Raw genomic sequence first — 14559 nt, 5'->3', positions numbered from 1 at the left:
GATGAATTAACCCTTTTCTTTTGTAATATACAAGGGAATTACAAATACAATAAATATATTTACTTGGAGCATATGAGATAAAAAAAATAACAGAAAACATTTTATGTCATCATTGTTGAAAGAGTTGAGCAGCTTGCATATACCTTCTTATGAAAACAAATTTTCTGACTTCTTCATGAGCACAAGCTCAAAAGTACAGCTTTTATTTAAAAACTAATCTTTTGTAAGATAATACATTAAATTCAGTTTGAATACTGAATTTAAATCCTACTTAAAATATCAATAACTTTTAAACATGGTTAGTACTGTTAACTAAACCATTTTTGTTATTTGAAATAAAAAATAACATAATAATATACCTTAATGAAAATAAAATAAAATATATTTATCATGAGCTAGTGGCCAAAGCAATATCAGTAATTTTTGTTCAGTTCATGTAACTGGTCACTTATAGAAAAATAATTAATCAAAAATTTTAATATGTAATAAAAAATATTTCTACACGTTTATTTTGAAAAAGATTTACTTTTTACATTATATATTTAAAATGTTTACTGATGATATTGAATTTACGGCTGCCTAAAAAAGTATTAATAAGCAGTTGTTATACATGTAACTGTTATATATTTTTAACTATTACATAAACAGCTTTAAAAAGAATCCACTGACCCCAAACTTTTGAACAGTAGCATTTAAGAAACCCACCGGAAGCTTAGTTTATTTTTTTATTTATTTAATTATATGTATTTTATGTGGTGGAATGTGGGACACCACAAACCCTGATAACAGCCACCATTTATGCACTGCTAAACTCACCATTGGCGACATATGTGATTTTACAGATGATGTTGTCTCTGCTGATCTCTTCGTCTCCCTCTGGTGGGCTGATTAGTGTTTGACAGATCATGGCTACATTGATTTTGGCACGAATGCATCTAGTAGAAGGCTGGAGAAAAAAGAAAAAAAAAATCTGATGCACAATTTATGTGTATACATTTCAGTGCTTGCAGTAAAAAAGGCAATATGACAACAAAATTGCTTCAAAAGCAGGAACTTACTGGATAGCCATCATGATCCACTGAGAAGTTGCAGACCAGCCAGGTGTCTGGATCATTCTCATTGGTGGAGAGAATTTTACGCATAACTGACACATAAAGCACGTCTCGTTGGGAAGCAGGCCACACTCTCTGTCAAAGAACAGAGAAGGAAAAAAAGGATATATAAAATTATTTTAGAAAGAAGCACACAATAAGCAACAGTGATGTAAGGGTACTCTGATCAGGCCAATTACTGAAAGCATTATTTACAGCGATGCTCCAAAACATGCTCTTCTGACTGGACCATCATGCACTATTATGACACCAAAAATAATCCAAAATGCTTCAGCTTATCTGGTCTTCAATCGGTCCCTCCAGGATTTTACAGGACTTTGTTCTGAATTCTGCAGCCTAAAATGACTGATTTGTTGTGGCTTTATTTAAAATTTGCGGCAATATTTGCGGCATTATTTTGTGTTGATTTACTGTAAAAAAAACACCACGGACAAAAGTCCTTATTGTATATATTTTTATTATTCCTAGACCCAGACATTAGGATCTGTAACTTATAAAATCACACTTAAATTTAAAGGAATATGTATGTAAATTAAAAAATTGTTGTTGTTTTTACAGACAGTTGAAGTCAAAATTATTATCAAAATTGTTAGGGGATTCAGGAGGGCTAATAATTCTTAAATAACAATTAAATTAAAATAGAAATACAAGAATCTGTGCAACAGCTGTGAGTCAGGTGTGGAGACATTCCTTGCTGCAGCTTGATGATGTACTGGACCAGGTCCACTATGTAATGGACGATCGCCTACACCTCCCACTACCCTAAATCCACATTAGTATGGGTGCTACTTTAATGGGCGGTACAATGACCACTACATATCGGACCTGGTCCAGTACGTCATCTTGTTTGTTTTGGGTGAATCCATGTCATGACGACATCATAGTGTCTACACCCAGTCCCCAAATTTGCAGGAAATCCGCAGCATTTCAGATAAACTGCGAGATATGCAAAAATTTTGCTTGATTTTCCAATAAATTCAGTGATCGCAAAATCCTGGAGGGACTGTTCAATAAACGCAAGAATGGCCGCATCACACTTCTCTTTATCTCCCTGTACTGGCTACCAGTTGAAATCATTGATGCTTACATACAGAACAGCCTCAGGTTCCAAACTGCCACAGGTTAGAAGTCTACACCCCTTCAGAGACATGCAGTCGATCAGTGAATGGCAAATCATGTTACCATCACAGAGACTCAAAAACACATTCCAGAAACCTTTTCTCTCACTGTTCCTGACTGGTGGAACTATCTTTCCAATCGCAGACGGTCTGCAAAATCACTGTTAACATCCAAATGGCAACCAAAAACTAATTTCTTCTGTGAGAACCATGATCTTAATAAATGTAAATAAATCTTCATTTGCAATTCGCTTTGGATAAAAGCATCTGCAAAATTAATACATGTAAAACAGCAATTTTTCTGACATAAATGCTTTTACTCAGCAAGAATTTATTAAAATGATCAGGAGTAACAGTAAAGACTGATTATAATTGCAATGTAAATAAAAAGAAATCTCTCTACCGTAGACTTGATTAATGCTGAAAATCGCCTTGAATGACTGTTACATTTATTTAAATTAAGTTCAATTACATATATTAAAACAATAAATGAGTTTTATTTACATTAAATTATGTTTAAATTAAAATATAATACTTTTATGAACATTTTTATTTTTTAATTAACATTTAACATGTATTACAAACATTGAAACTTTGTAAACAATGAAATACTGAGAGTTGAATTGAAAATGAATAGCATTAAGTGCTGTTTTTGTTTGTTTGAAGTTTACAATTATTTAACCTTTGTTTCTCTAGTGTGTTGCAAATTCTAATAAATAAGCTTCTACGACATAAAAAATAGGTTGTTGTACTGTACTTTACAAGTGAAATCTGGCAAAACTCACCCGAAAACAAAAACTCAGAGGAGACTTACGAAAGACTGTACAATGTTCTATAGTGTATGGTGAAATATTTTACCTTTAGTGTTTGGTGAATGATGCATGCTTGATCTGAGAGTGTCTCAACCACTTGAAAGCTTTCAACAGTTGCTATAAAAAAAGGAATATAGTAAACATTATTTGCATATTTTGACATGATTTAAAAAATTGTGTATATGTATATTTAATTATATACAGATCTTATACAGTTAGAGTGACACATTCTCATAATATTGTAGTAGATAATCAAAATTAAAAAGGGGCTGAGGTGCACATACTCTCCCAGTCGTTTCGATAAGCGGTGTCCCAAAAGTAGTGGCAGACCTCATGCCCTGTGACCCCTCGGACAGCATGAGTGGCTTTAAGAGGATCCAGAACAATGCCGTTCTCCTCCACCTCTCTTCTGTACACCTGCAAAAACAAATGATTCTGACCATTAACAATGGCAGAACAGCAAACACACTAAACTATTCTTGAACAACAGCAACCTCTAGTGGAAAAAAAAAAGAAAATATGACTATGAAGACTAAAGTTATTAGTCCTGCTGTGAAATTTTAATTCTTTTTTTTAAGTATTTCCCAAGTATAGTTTAACAGAGAAGATTTTTTAAAAAAAAACACTTTAAACATAATTGTTTCAATTAATTTCCATTTTTTCCCAGAGATGGGTTGCAGCTAGAAGGGCACCCACTGCGTAAAACATGCTGGATAAGTTGACGGTTTATTCCGCTATGGCGACCCCAGATTAATATAGGGACTAAGCTGAAAAGAAAATGAATGAATGAATGAATGAATAATTTCCGATTTTAACCAATTTCTTTTGTCTTGGGCATGATGATGGGCTATATTATTTTACTAGTTATTTTGCAAGATACAAGTATTCAGTCTAAAGTGCAATTTTAAGGCTTAACTTATTATATTAACTAGCTAAGCTAGGTTAATTAGTACACATAAACACACACTCACCAACCACTTTATTAGGTCCACCTGCTTGTAAACACAAATGTCTAATCAGCCAATCACATGGCAGCAACTCAATACATGTTAGGCATGTAGACATGTGCTGCGGCCCAATTCACATACTATCTGTCCTAAATAGTATTTGAAAGTAGAATTAGTATGTCCAAAATCGTAGTATGTTCAAAAGAGTATGCCAAAGGTTCCCGTATGGTTTACTATTTCCAGTAACAACTCGAAGTGTAGAAGCGTCCCTACACTAACCTCTGATATTGCCCATTATACATTCGTGTAGGACATGAATTCGATTAGAACTACAAACGTGGGTGAAAAGTGTAAACAAACTACAAACATGATGGACACACGAGACCAACCATCAAGTAGAGAGGCTTCGGTAAAGATGTTTGTATGATTGTTAATTAATATCTAGCCCACATATTTTTATCGCGTTTTCTGTGTTATATTTCATCTGCAACAACAATACTGAACTTATATAAGTTTGGACATTAACGTCTGAATGCACAATTATCCAAACACCTGAGGAGATTTCTCTGCATAAAAGACTCGTGAATGGGAGATTAACCTGCTGCTGCTGCTACTCCAATACGGTAGGAAATTAAATATGAAAGAAATGTGGATGATGTGTGGAGGATAGACAGGGCTGGTAACTAAGCAACACAATGATCTGTTAACAAGGAAGTAGTATGTCCCAAAAACTTGCATAATCTTGGTCAAGAAAATCTGCTGCAGTTCAAACAGAGCATCAGAATGAGGAAGAAAACTGATTTAAGTGACTCTGAAAGTGGCATGGTTGTTGGTGCCAGAAAGGCTGGTCTGAGTATTTCAGAAACTGCTGATATACTGGGATTTGGGATCTTTTTGGGATCATGCACAACCATTTCTAGAGTTTACAGAGAATGGTCTGAAAAAGAGAAAATATCAAGTGAGCAGCAGTTCTGTCGGCGCAAATGCCTTGTTGATGCCAGAGGTCAGAGGAGAATGGCTAGACTGGTTCCAGCTGATAGAATGGCAACAGAAACTCAAATGACCACTTGTTACCACCGAGGTATGTAGAAGAGCATCTCTGAACGCACAACACATTCAACCTGGAAGCGGATTGGCTACAGCAGCAGAAGACCACACCGGGTGCTACTCCTGTCAGCAAAGAACAGGAAACTGAGGCTACAATTCACACAGGCTCACCAAAATAGGACAACAGGTCTGATGAGCCTCGATTTCTGCTGTGACATTCGGATGGTAGGGTCAGAATTTGCCATCAACACCTTGAAAGCATGGATCTGTCCTGCCTTGTATCAATGGTTTAGGCTGGTGGTAGTGTAATAATGTGAGGAATATTTTCTTGGCACACTTTGGGCCCATTAGTACTAATTCACCATCGTGTCAAGGGCACAGGCTACCTGAGTATTGTTGCTGACCAAGTCTATCCCTTTATGACTACAGTGTACCCATCTTTAGATGGCCACTTCCAGCAGGATATTGTGCCATGTCATAAAGTGCGAATCATCTCTGGTTTCTTGAACATGACAATGAGTTCACTGTACTCAAATGGCCTCCACATTCACCAGAACTCAATTCAATAGAGCACCTTTGGTATGTGGTGGAACAAGAGATTCACATCATGGATGTGCAGCTGACAAATCTGCAGAGGAATATTTCCAGTACCTTGTTGAATCTATGCCAAGAAGGATTATGGCAATTCTGAAAGCAAAATGGGGTCCAACCCGGTACTAGTAAGGTGTACCTAATAAAGTGGCCAGTGAATGCCATGTTTTTAAACATTTTTATACAATATTTGATGGATTAACCCTTATTTTTTAATTACAGCAAAAATGTAATTTAATATATATATATATATATATATATATATATATATATATATATATATATATATATATATATATATATATATATATATATATATATATATATATACATACATATATATATATATATACACACACACACATATACACAATTTTGATGAATGCAGTTTTCTATTTAAAGGCATCTAAAAAAAAAAAAAAGAAAGTTTGGAAACTGCGAATAACATACCGGCAAATGTCAATAAACCTCTCACCTTCATATCCCCTTCTTCAACAACCAGCTGCCAGTTAGCATCTCCACCAACATCCTGTAAAGAATACGTCATGTGACTATGCACCATCTCCTCAACCTGTGAACAAAACAACAGATAGGTCTCTAAAAGTACACAAGTCAACCAAAGCATTATTTCAAGTCAAGTTCACCAACTATAGTATCATTTCTCTCTACCTGAGCACTGAACCTGTGCACGTCATCTGAGGCACTTATGAGGTCGACGGAGGACAAGGAGGACGTGTGACTGTGAGGCTGAACCCAAGAGACAGAAAGCCAGAGAGAAAGAGCTCAATGAAATGAGACGGAAATTAAAATCTGATCATCACCCAGAGAATACAGAGCAGATTGCCACTGTAAATCACATTTCAGAGAGAGGAACTGGAACAAAGGCAGTTTTGCAAATGTAAAAAACAAAGCTCCGAAGATTTGACAGAGCGCATCCACCATCGGCGAGGAGACAAATTGCATAATCAGTCACGAAGAAGCCAATGTGCTTTGATGGAGCAAATGTGTAGGAGTGTGTGTGTGCGTGGGTGAGTCAATTAAAGTGGGCTGGCTTACCTTTGTTAAGTATTTCTGAGTGCTGATGGAGGAATAGGTGTCTGGAGTGAGCGAGATCTGTCGAGATGCCCTGCTCCTTTCCACCTGGGACTGCAAAACATGACAGCAGGATTTATACAAGGATGGTTTCACATTTGGTTCAGTTGCATGCCTTGCACTATAGAGTTCGATTGACCACTTCCCCCCTATGGACTACGTTCACACTGTGGTTTTTGGTTCTGAAACTAGGTACTAGTGCTGCACGGTATTGGAAAAATCTGTAATTTCACCCATTTCTGACACACACACACACCTCATACATCATACAGGGGCAGCTGTATGTGATCCAAAAGTTTATATACGTATAATTATTAATCACGTGTTTCCAAATGGTCTGTCTCTAAAAGTAAGGGGGACATATCCCCCCTTCCCCCCGGTTGCTACATATACATATATATACACATATATATATATATATATACATATATATACACACATATATATATATATATATATATATATATATATACACACACACACACACAGTTGATGTCAGAATTATTAGCCCCTCTGAATTATTAGCCCCCCTGTTTACTTTTTTCCCCAATTACTGTTTAATGGAGAGATGTTTTCAACACATTTCTAAACATAATAGTTTTAATAACTCATTTCTAATAACTGATTTATTTTATCTTTGCCTTGTTGACAGTAAATAATATTTGACTAGATATTTTTCAAGACACTTCTATACAGCTTAGTGACATTTAAAGGCTTAACTAGCTTAATTAGGTTAAGTAGGCAGGTTAGGGTAATTAGGCAAGTTACTGTATAATGATGGTTTGTTCTGTAAACTATTGAAAAAAAATATAGCTAAAAGGGGCTAATAATTTTGACCTTAAAGTTTAAAAAAAAAAAATAAAACTGATTTATTGTAGATGAAAAAAACATATAAGAAATATTATCAGACATACTGTGAAAATGTCCTTGGTATGTTAAATAATATTTGGGGAAAATGTATATATTAAAAAAAATAAAAAAATCAATGGGGGGCTAATATATATACACAGATACACACACACAGACACAGATATATCATGTACCAGACTGCCAGTATATAAAACAAATGCCTTTTAAGCAAGACTGGTTTGCAAAATGATTCATTCGTCTGGAACAATAAAGCCTGAATTATTACTTGCTCTTCGATTTGGTCATGCTTATCCAATGCAGCTTCCACAGCATCAAAGAACTCCTCCTCGTTGATCAGACTGTTTGGTCCTTCCTGCACAGACACATTTATTTAGCACAGAGAGAAAATGTCAGGGTGTGTGTTTAAAAGGTTTAAAAGTGTGAATATCAAGGTTGTGAACGAACTTCATAGTCTGGTCCTCCATAATGAGGCTTCTTCTTCAGCTCTGTCAGTGCTGCTTTGTAAGCATCTTCAGCTCGTCTTCGTCTTTCAATTTCCTTTTGAAGAAAATGAAAATCCCACATTACTGCATACAGCGCAATGAACTCCAAATGATTTTAAGGGGGAAACAGGGTGGGAGGTTTTGGGGACAAATTAACACACCAACACACATGAATATACAGACAGATGGAGGGACGGATTTAGAACAAGTGCAAATCAACAGTGGTTTGACAACGCAAGTTTTCAATGCAAATAGCGAATGTTGCGTGTTTTGACTGAACTTTTTGATTAAAAAAAACTAAAGAAAACATCCATAAATAGGCAAGGAACTGAAGTGGAAATGGGATAATAACGAGATGATTATATTTTACTCAATATTTAACTCAAATCTTAGATGGTTTGTTCGTGTGTAAAACCATGAAAAGCATTTTATGTTCTTAAAGGCATATAATTGTGTCTGCATTTAACTAATTTTTTATTTGTTGATGGAATTTATCTTCCAAAACTGCATTTTATTTTAGTGACCTTCTTGGCATGCTTTTGGAATGTCAATTGTAAATCTAAAATTAAATATTTAAAATAAGAGACAACACTGAGCTTTTCTCCTTTAACAAATACATCAAGATGATGGATAACTGTCAATGACTGTGAGAAAAACATACAAACCGTTTTACTTATATTCAAATTATGATACGAGTCACACAACCAATCAGAGACATGAATAAATAATCAGTTAAATAAATCTTTGCTTTAGGTCCTCATACTGTCCTGCCAAAATAAAGGCAAAAATGCAAATCTAAAACTAATATACAAGTAAAAACTAATATATAAACTGTTTACATTTTAATACATTTTAAAATATAAGTTAAGTTTGGAGGGAAAACGGTTTGTGTTTTATTAAGGATCATTATGTTGAGCGGTGTTTTGCTTCCTTCAGTCAATTAAGAGAAAAATTTGGTCTGATTTTGTGAAGTCTAAAATTCCTAATTTCAAATTAAGTCCCCCTGATTCTAGACATCTTATTTCAAAATGTGTGTGTTTATTTGAAAGTGTTACAGTATCCTCTGAGATTTAAAGTTGCCTCGGAAAAAGATTTGGGATTCAAACTCTGCAGACACATGGGACAATTGTTTGACTTTAATACAGTCAAGCTTAGTCAACTGCAGACAGCAACTGATTCAATTCAAGGTCATACATAGTCTACAACTAAAGCCAAGCTCCATAAAATCTTTCCTTTTGTCTCACCAATGTGCGATAGATGCACGATAGCAGAGGAACCATAGACTGTAATGTACATGCCAAGCTCAGCGGCTAATCAACCGGAATCAGCTGAGGTGAAGTTACGGCGACCAGCGAAACTTAGCTGTCACTCAAGTAGCCACACCCTTAATTATGCAGACTTAAAATAACTTAATATAAACAAAAACGGATATAAACAAAATTCACCCTTTTCACAGTTGTCATGAAAGGCAATATTAGCTATATGAACCGAAATCATTCTTTGTAACAGGCTGTAAACACCCTTTTTTGCTTTAAAGTTGGCCATTTAAACAGTGGGCTTAATAGAAATTTGCTTTATTATGGAGCCAAGACTAGCGAGATTTCAATTGCAGTTTCAGTTACTTCCGTATTTGCTTCACAAGGGAGAGCGGGAGGTTACCGCTTGCTCTAAACACAACGTAGCTGATTTTGTTGCCTTTGCCTTTAATGCTATTTTTTTCCACCCAACATTTTTATGTGCCTGTCAGAGTGTGCCTTAATCTTCGCCCTCGGCTGCTTCAGATAAACAGCACAGTGACAGACATGACAGAAGCAGATCTCACATAACATCTGTGAGAAATACTACAGTAAGAACTTTCCCAATGATTATTTCATGTATTTGTTGTGGAGTTCAAGTCTTGGAATTCAAGTCTTTCTGCAACGAGTCACACACAATGTTGTTACAAAGTTCACGCACGAACAGGCACACACAGCGCGCGTCTTTAACTTTGCACTGTTTTTGCATGGGAAATGTGAAAGAAAACACGTTAATAAACACTGCTGTATTGATATTCGTTATGATAATGTACAAAACAAACCTGATTTAATGTCCACAAACCAGTATTGAAGCGTCTTCTTTTATAATTGTACTGACATGTGGCTGTGGTGATAAAGACAGTAAAATCGCTGTAATTCATCACAAACATGCCCTGTTTTAAAAACCTTTTTAAACTTGTGAAACTCATTCTTGTTCACATTTGCTGATGATTAATGATCACAGCGAGCTGAACAGATCTTTTAGTCTCCAGTTGCTTTGTGCACATCCGGTCTTGGTGATATGATTATACACGTTACTATGGAGACCTGTTAATATGTGGCTGTCAATCAATTCGGTGGGCGGGAAAAATCACACGCCTATGTCACGTTGTGGTTGGCCTCAAAATAGGACAGATTTGGATCCTACTTTTAACATCAGGAAATAAAAAAAAGACACATATTCTTTTATATCACCCCAATATACATACACACAGTTCTGTCCAAACAGCTCCCAAAAGATGATTTTCATCATAGGTGCCCATTTAATAAAACAGTGTTTTAAAGAACACCGTTTCGCAAACCTTTCAACCACTTAATAGTAAACTGAAGAGTTACTGTGTTCATACAAAAATAAAGCTGTCATTTTATGAGTATTTTACTGTAAGGTTACTGGAATTATGACTTACAAAGTCATTTGTAAACTGTGTAAACAAAATTGTGGAGCTAACACAGCCTTGGGGAACACTTGTGCTTGTCACTCTGAGCACTGTTTAGCTGTTAAGCTAATAAATATGATAATAAAAAAATGCTGAAAATGGTGACGCGATGGCGCAGTGTGTAGGCCTGTCGCCTCACAGCAAGAAGGTCACTGGTTTGAGCCTCGGCTGGGTCAGTTGGCATTTCTGTGTGGAGTTTGCATGTTCTCCCCGTGTTGGTGTGGGTTTCCTCCGGTTGCTCCGTTTTCCCCCACAGTACAAAGACATGCACTATGGGTGAATTGGGTAAGCTAAATTGCCCATAGTGTATGTGCGTAATTGGAAGTGCATGGGTTTTTTCCAGTGATGGCTTGCAGCTGGAAGGGCATCTGCTGCGTAAAACTTATGCTGGATAAGTTGGCGGTTCATTCCGCTGTGACGACCCCAGATTAACAAAGGCACTATGCCGAATGAATGAGAGAAAATGAATGAATGGTTGAGTTGCTTCATTTTTACTATGGAAGCTGACAGCCATTTTACAGCATTTATTTGAAATGGAAATCTTTTGAAATGGTATAATTTTGATCCGTAAAAGTGCTTATTTAAAAAAACATGACCATGCATTACTGACTTCATTCATTTCACTCTCCTCATCACTCGCCCTCAAGAACTTAAAATAAGCTCAAGTTTGCTAACAAACAAATCAAACTGCTCAGGATCTAAACTGAGAATCCACAGCAGAACAATGACACGAGGCAGGACCTTTGTCAGCTTCACACTTTAGTGAAAGCAAACACACCCGCTTCAACTGTCTCTCCAGCTACAGATGCCACTGAAGATACTATTGTGTCTAGCTTCTTTGGAAGCTCATTCATTAAATAAAGGGTGGAACCAATTTCATCCATTCTGCAAACTAGCTTGAATAGCCAGCAGAAAGCCAGCATTCAACTCAGCAAATAAGTCAAATGCTGTGTCAACAAAACATCAGCGTTAAAATTTCACTTGAAAAGCTTTGGGTGTTGGAACCAAGTCATTTTGGAGTAATTCAGTTTAATGCATAATAAATGAGATTACTTCTGAAACTGTCAGGTGTGGTTTAGGCAGAATCCCTAAAACACCCTTACCTGTTTTCAAAGTGTCACAAGACAACACCCGACAACTATCAAAAGGTGGAAACGTGACTCAACTAAACCGGCATAATAAAACAACAACACCAGTGCATTCACAGAGGAAACACAAACGACTGAAACACATCCAGACTAAAAACACATTCATTTAGACATTTAAAACTGAGAGTAAATAACTGGTGAACTAAAGCATATCAAACCTACAGTGAAGAAGCTGCTCTGTGTACACAGAGGAATCCAGTTTTCATTAGCACTCCGTAGAGACCCAGACACCCAGTTTAATGCTGAAGCACTGCACACCGTAGTCATCCTCTACAATGTAATCACTAACATGACAGTCCTCAAAAACTAGGAATTCCTGGTACTTCGCCGAAAGCTTCATACAGCGCAAAGGTCCATCTTTTCTGGCTGTAAAAATCACACCCGTTTAGTTTCCCTGAGGCGGCTGGAATTCAAGAAGCTGCTTCCTGGCTCGGGATATATATCGGGGGCTGGACTGTAGATTGAAAAAACTGGTCTGACAAGTGGCAGCAGAAGCTTTACACTCAAACTCTAATGATGTGTGGTTTGAAGACGTGCTCCCACATAGAGTGGACATGAATGAGAGGAATGCAAAGCTTCCGGAGACTGGATGCACTTTTGTTTTAATGAATGTGCTTTTGTGACTCATCCAGCGATTAAGGTGTTATGTGGGAAGTATATGGGAATTTAAATAGCAGTCAGACAAAACTGTATGATGCCAAAATGCGTTATCTAATAAAAACACCTGGGAGATTTAGCACTGTAGAAAAAGCATTTGCTATTGTGAAAATTAAACATGATGATTATTTCCTGTAAAACTGGAACATTTTCATTTTTCAGTCTTGTACAATTTTTACTGTAAACAAAAAAGGAGTTACTTCGAAGAATGTTCATGTAGCACTTTTCTGTATTAAAAGTACATTGTGTGTGACGACACTAGTTTACTGAAGTTTATCAAGCATAGCAGAAAAGTAGTGCACCCCTGACAACAAAAATGAAAATACTGTTATGGCTTTCTAACATTTATAGATGAATATAATATATCTGCGAAGTTACACAAGAGAAAATATACCTCAAACACATTAAACAGAGCAATTAGGAAATTTGTTAGCAGAGCAGGTGTCTCTTAAAACTTCTTAAGAGGCAAACTGCATTAAAAGTGCTAACTATATCCTAATACTCATCTCTCTCTGTAATACTTGAATCTGATTGGATAATCTCGCCATTCCAAGGTGTATTATTCCTAGTCAGCAACAATAACGCAGGCTCATCTGGGCACTGACAATTAGTGAGCATATTCAAATAAGCTGTTGTTGGCTGTTTGGTGCCATCTTCTGACTGAGTACTTCTTGTGCTGCTTTTGTTGGTCAGTTTTACTTTAATTTAAGAGGTAAGAGTGTTTTGTGTCTAATTGTTTAGTTTTGTGGGAGGTAGCCATATAATAAGGGGTATAATGTACATAAAGGTGGTTGTTTTCACAGAATAAAGCTTTTCAGTCTTACACAACAGCTGCACGCTTTGGGTCAGGAACAATCACCTAGATTATGCCATTATGCCTTACTTCTAGGTTATTTTAAAGCCCTTATTATAAAACATGACTTTATTTTTATACATTAAAGCAATTTACAAACAAATAACTAAATATTCCATGGCAGCAGCAGTAGTTTAAATAATAATAACAATACTAATAAATGAAAAAATTATATACTTTTTTTAAAGAATAGAGCTGGGGATAAGTGAAGGTTCCTTCCTTGAATAAACATTTCATTTCCAATATTCCAAATACGAAGTTACAGGTCTCGCAATCGTTGTATGTATATGTGTATATGTGTGTGTGTGTATATATATATATACACGAAAATGTAATCTTCAGACATTCAGAAAATATGTGCGTGTGATTTCCTACATTCCCACACCCTATCAAATGAATGCGCGTTGAAATAAACGTTACAACCACATATCATTCACACAAAATATAGATTTCAGAAAAACTTGACAGCGCCAATTTGACTTTTGATCACATTAATGTATCCCTGTTGAATAAAACTATTAGTTACTTTTTTTTTAATAAATCTTACTGACCCTAAACTGTCAAAAAATTTTTGTATTCCAGTGAAACTAATTCATGCACATTTGTGGAGTGAATGACGACAGAATGCCTATTTTTGGAGAAAACATCCCTTTAAATGTCTGCTGCACACTACCTTATCGAGTCGTCTCTGCCAGCTCTCCTCTCGTTTGACTAAAATGTCGATGCAGTGGGACAGTGTAGACAGGATTCCTGCTGTAGTGGCTTTAAACGTGATGGCTTCACCCTTGAAATCAATGCCTGGGGGATCTTTGAGGCTGTTCACAGAGAACACTGAGGGAAATCAAGTAAAATAAGCATCAAATAGGTGCTTTGATAAAAGACACTAATGCAGATTGAATTAGTGATCAGTCTAGAAATCTTTTCAGTCTTTTCAGAAGCTATTTACCAACAACCGTCATAAACATAAATGAAGATTTCCACCATTAAAGGAGTAAAAAGCACTTAGCCTTTACACTTTTAAACTTATGTAACCATTTGCAGCTTATAGCATAGTGCGAACAGTCACTTATACAACAGATATAAAAGGATCAAAGGGTAT

General features: G+C 36.1%; 1 protein-coding gene across 3 annotated transcripts in view; it reads right to left on the bottom strand.

The window, feature by feature from the left end:
• The window catches only part of cert1a (ceramide transporter 1a), a 57071-nt gene that overhangs the window by 6841 nt on the left and 35671 nt on the right, over window positions 1-14559 (bottom strand). The window contains exons 7-16 of one of the 3 annotated variants that reach the window (XM_056458481.1): window positions 14134-14291; window positions 8034-8126; window positions 7855-7941; window positions 6684-6773; window positions 6297-6374; window positions 6103-6198; window positions 3327-3459; window positions 3089-3159; window positions 1059-1187; window positions 817-946 (exon numbers count right to left, since the gene is read on the bottom strand). In XM_056458481.1, coding sequence (XP_056314456.1) covers window positions 817-946; window positions 1059-1187; window positions 3089-3159; window positions 3327-3459; window positions 6103-6198; window positions 6297-6374; window positions 6684-6773; window positions 7855-7941; window positions 8034-8126; window positions 14134-14291 — 1065 coding nt within the window. Of the gene's footprint in view, window positions 1-816; window positions 947-1058; window positions 1188-1212; window positions 2251-3088; window positions 3160-3326; window positions 3460-6102; window positions 6199-6296; window positions 6375-6683; window positions 6774-7854; window positions 7942-8033; window positions 8127-14133; window positions 14292-14559 lie in introns of those variants that run through there. The other 2 variants (XM_056458483.1, XM_056458484.1) reach the window with 2 other exon arrangements.

Source organism: Danio aesculapii, chromosome 5 (assembly GCF_903798145.1).
Source record: "Danio aesculapii chromosome 5, fDanAes4.1, whole genome shotgun sequence".
Classification (NCBI taxonomy): domain Eukaryota; kingdom Metazoa; phylum Chordata; class Actinopteri; order Cypriniformes; family Danionidae; genus Danio; species Danio aesculapii.
The sequence above is the reverse complement of the archived record's forward strand: the minus strand, read 5'-3'. Positions and strand labels throughout refer to the sequence as shown.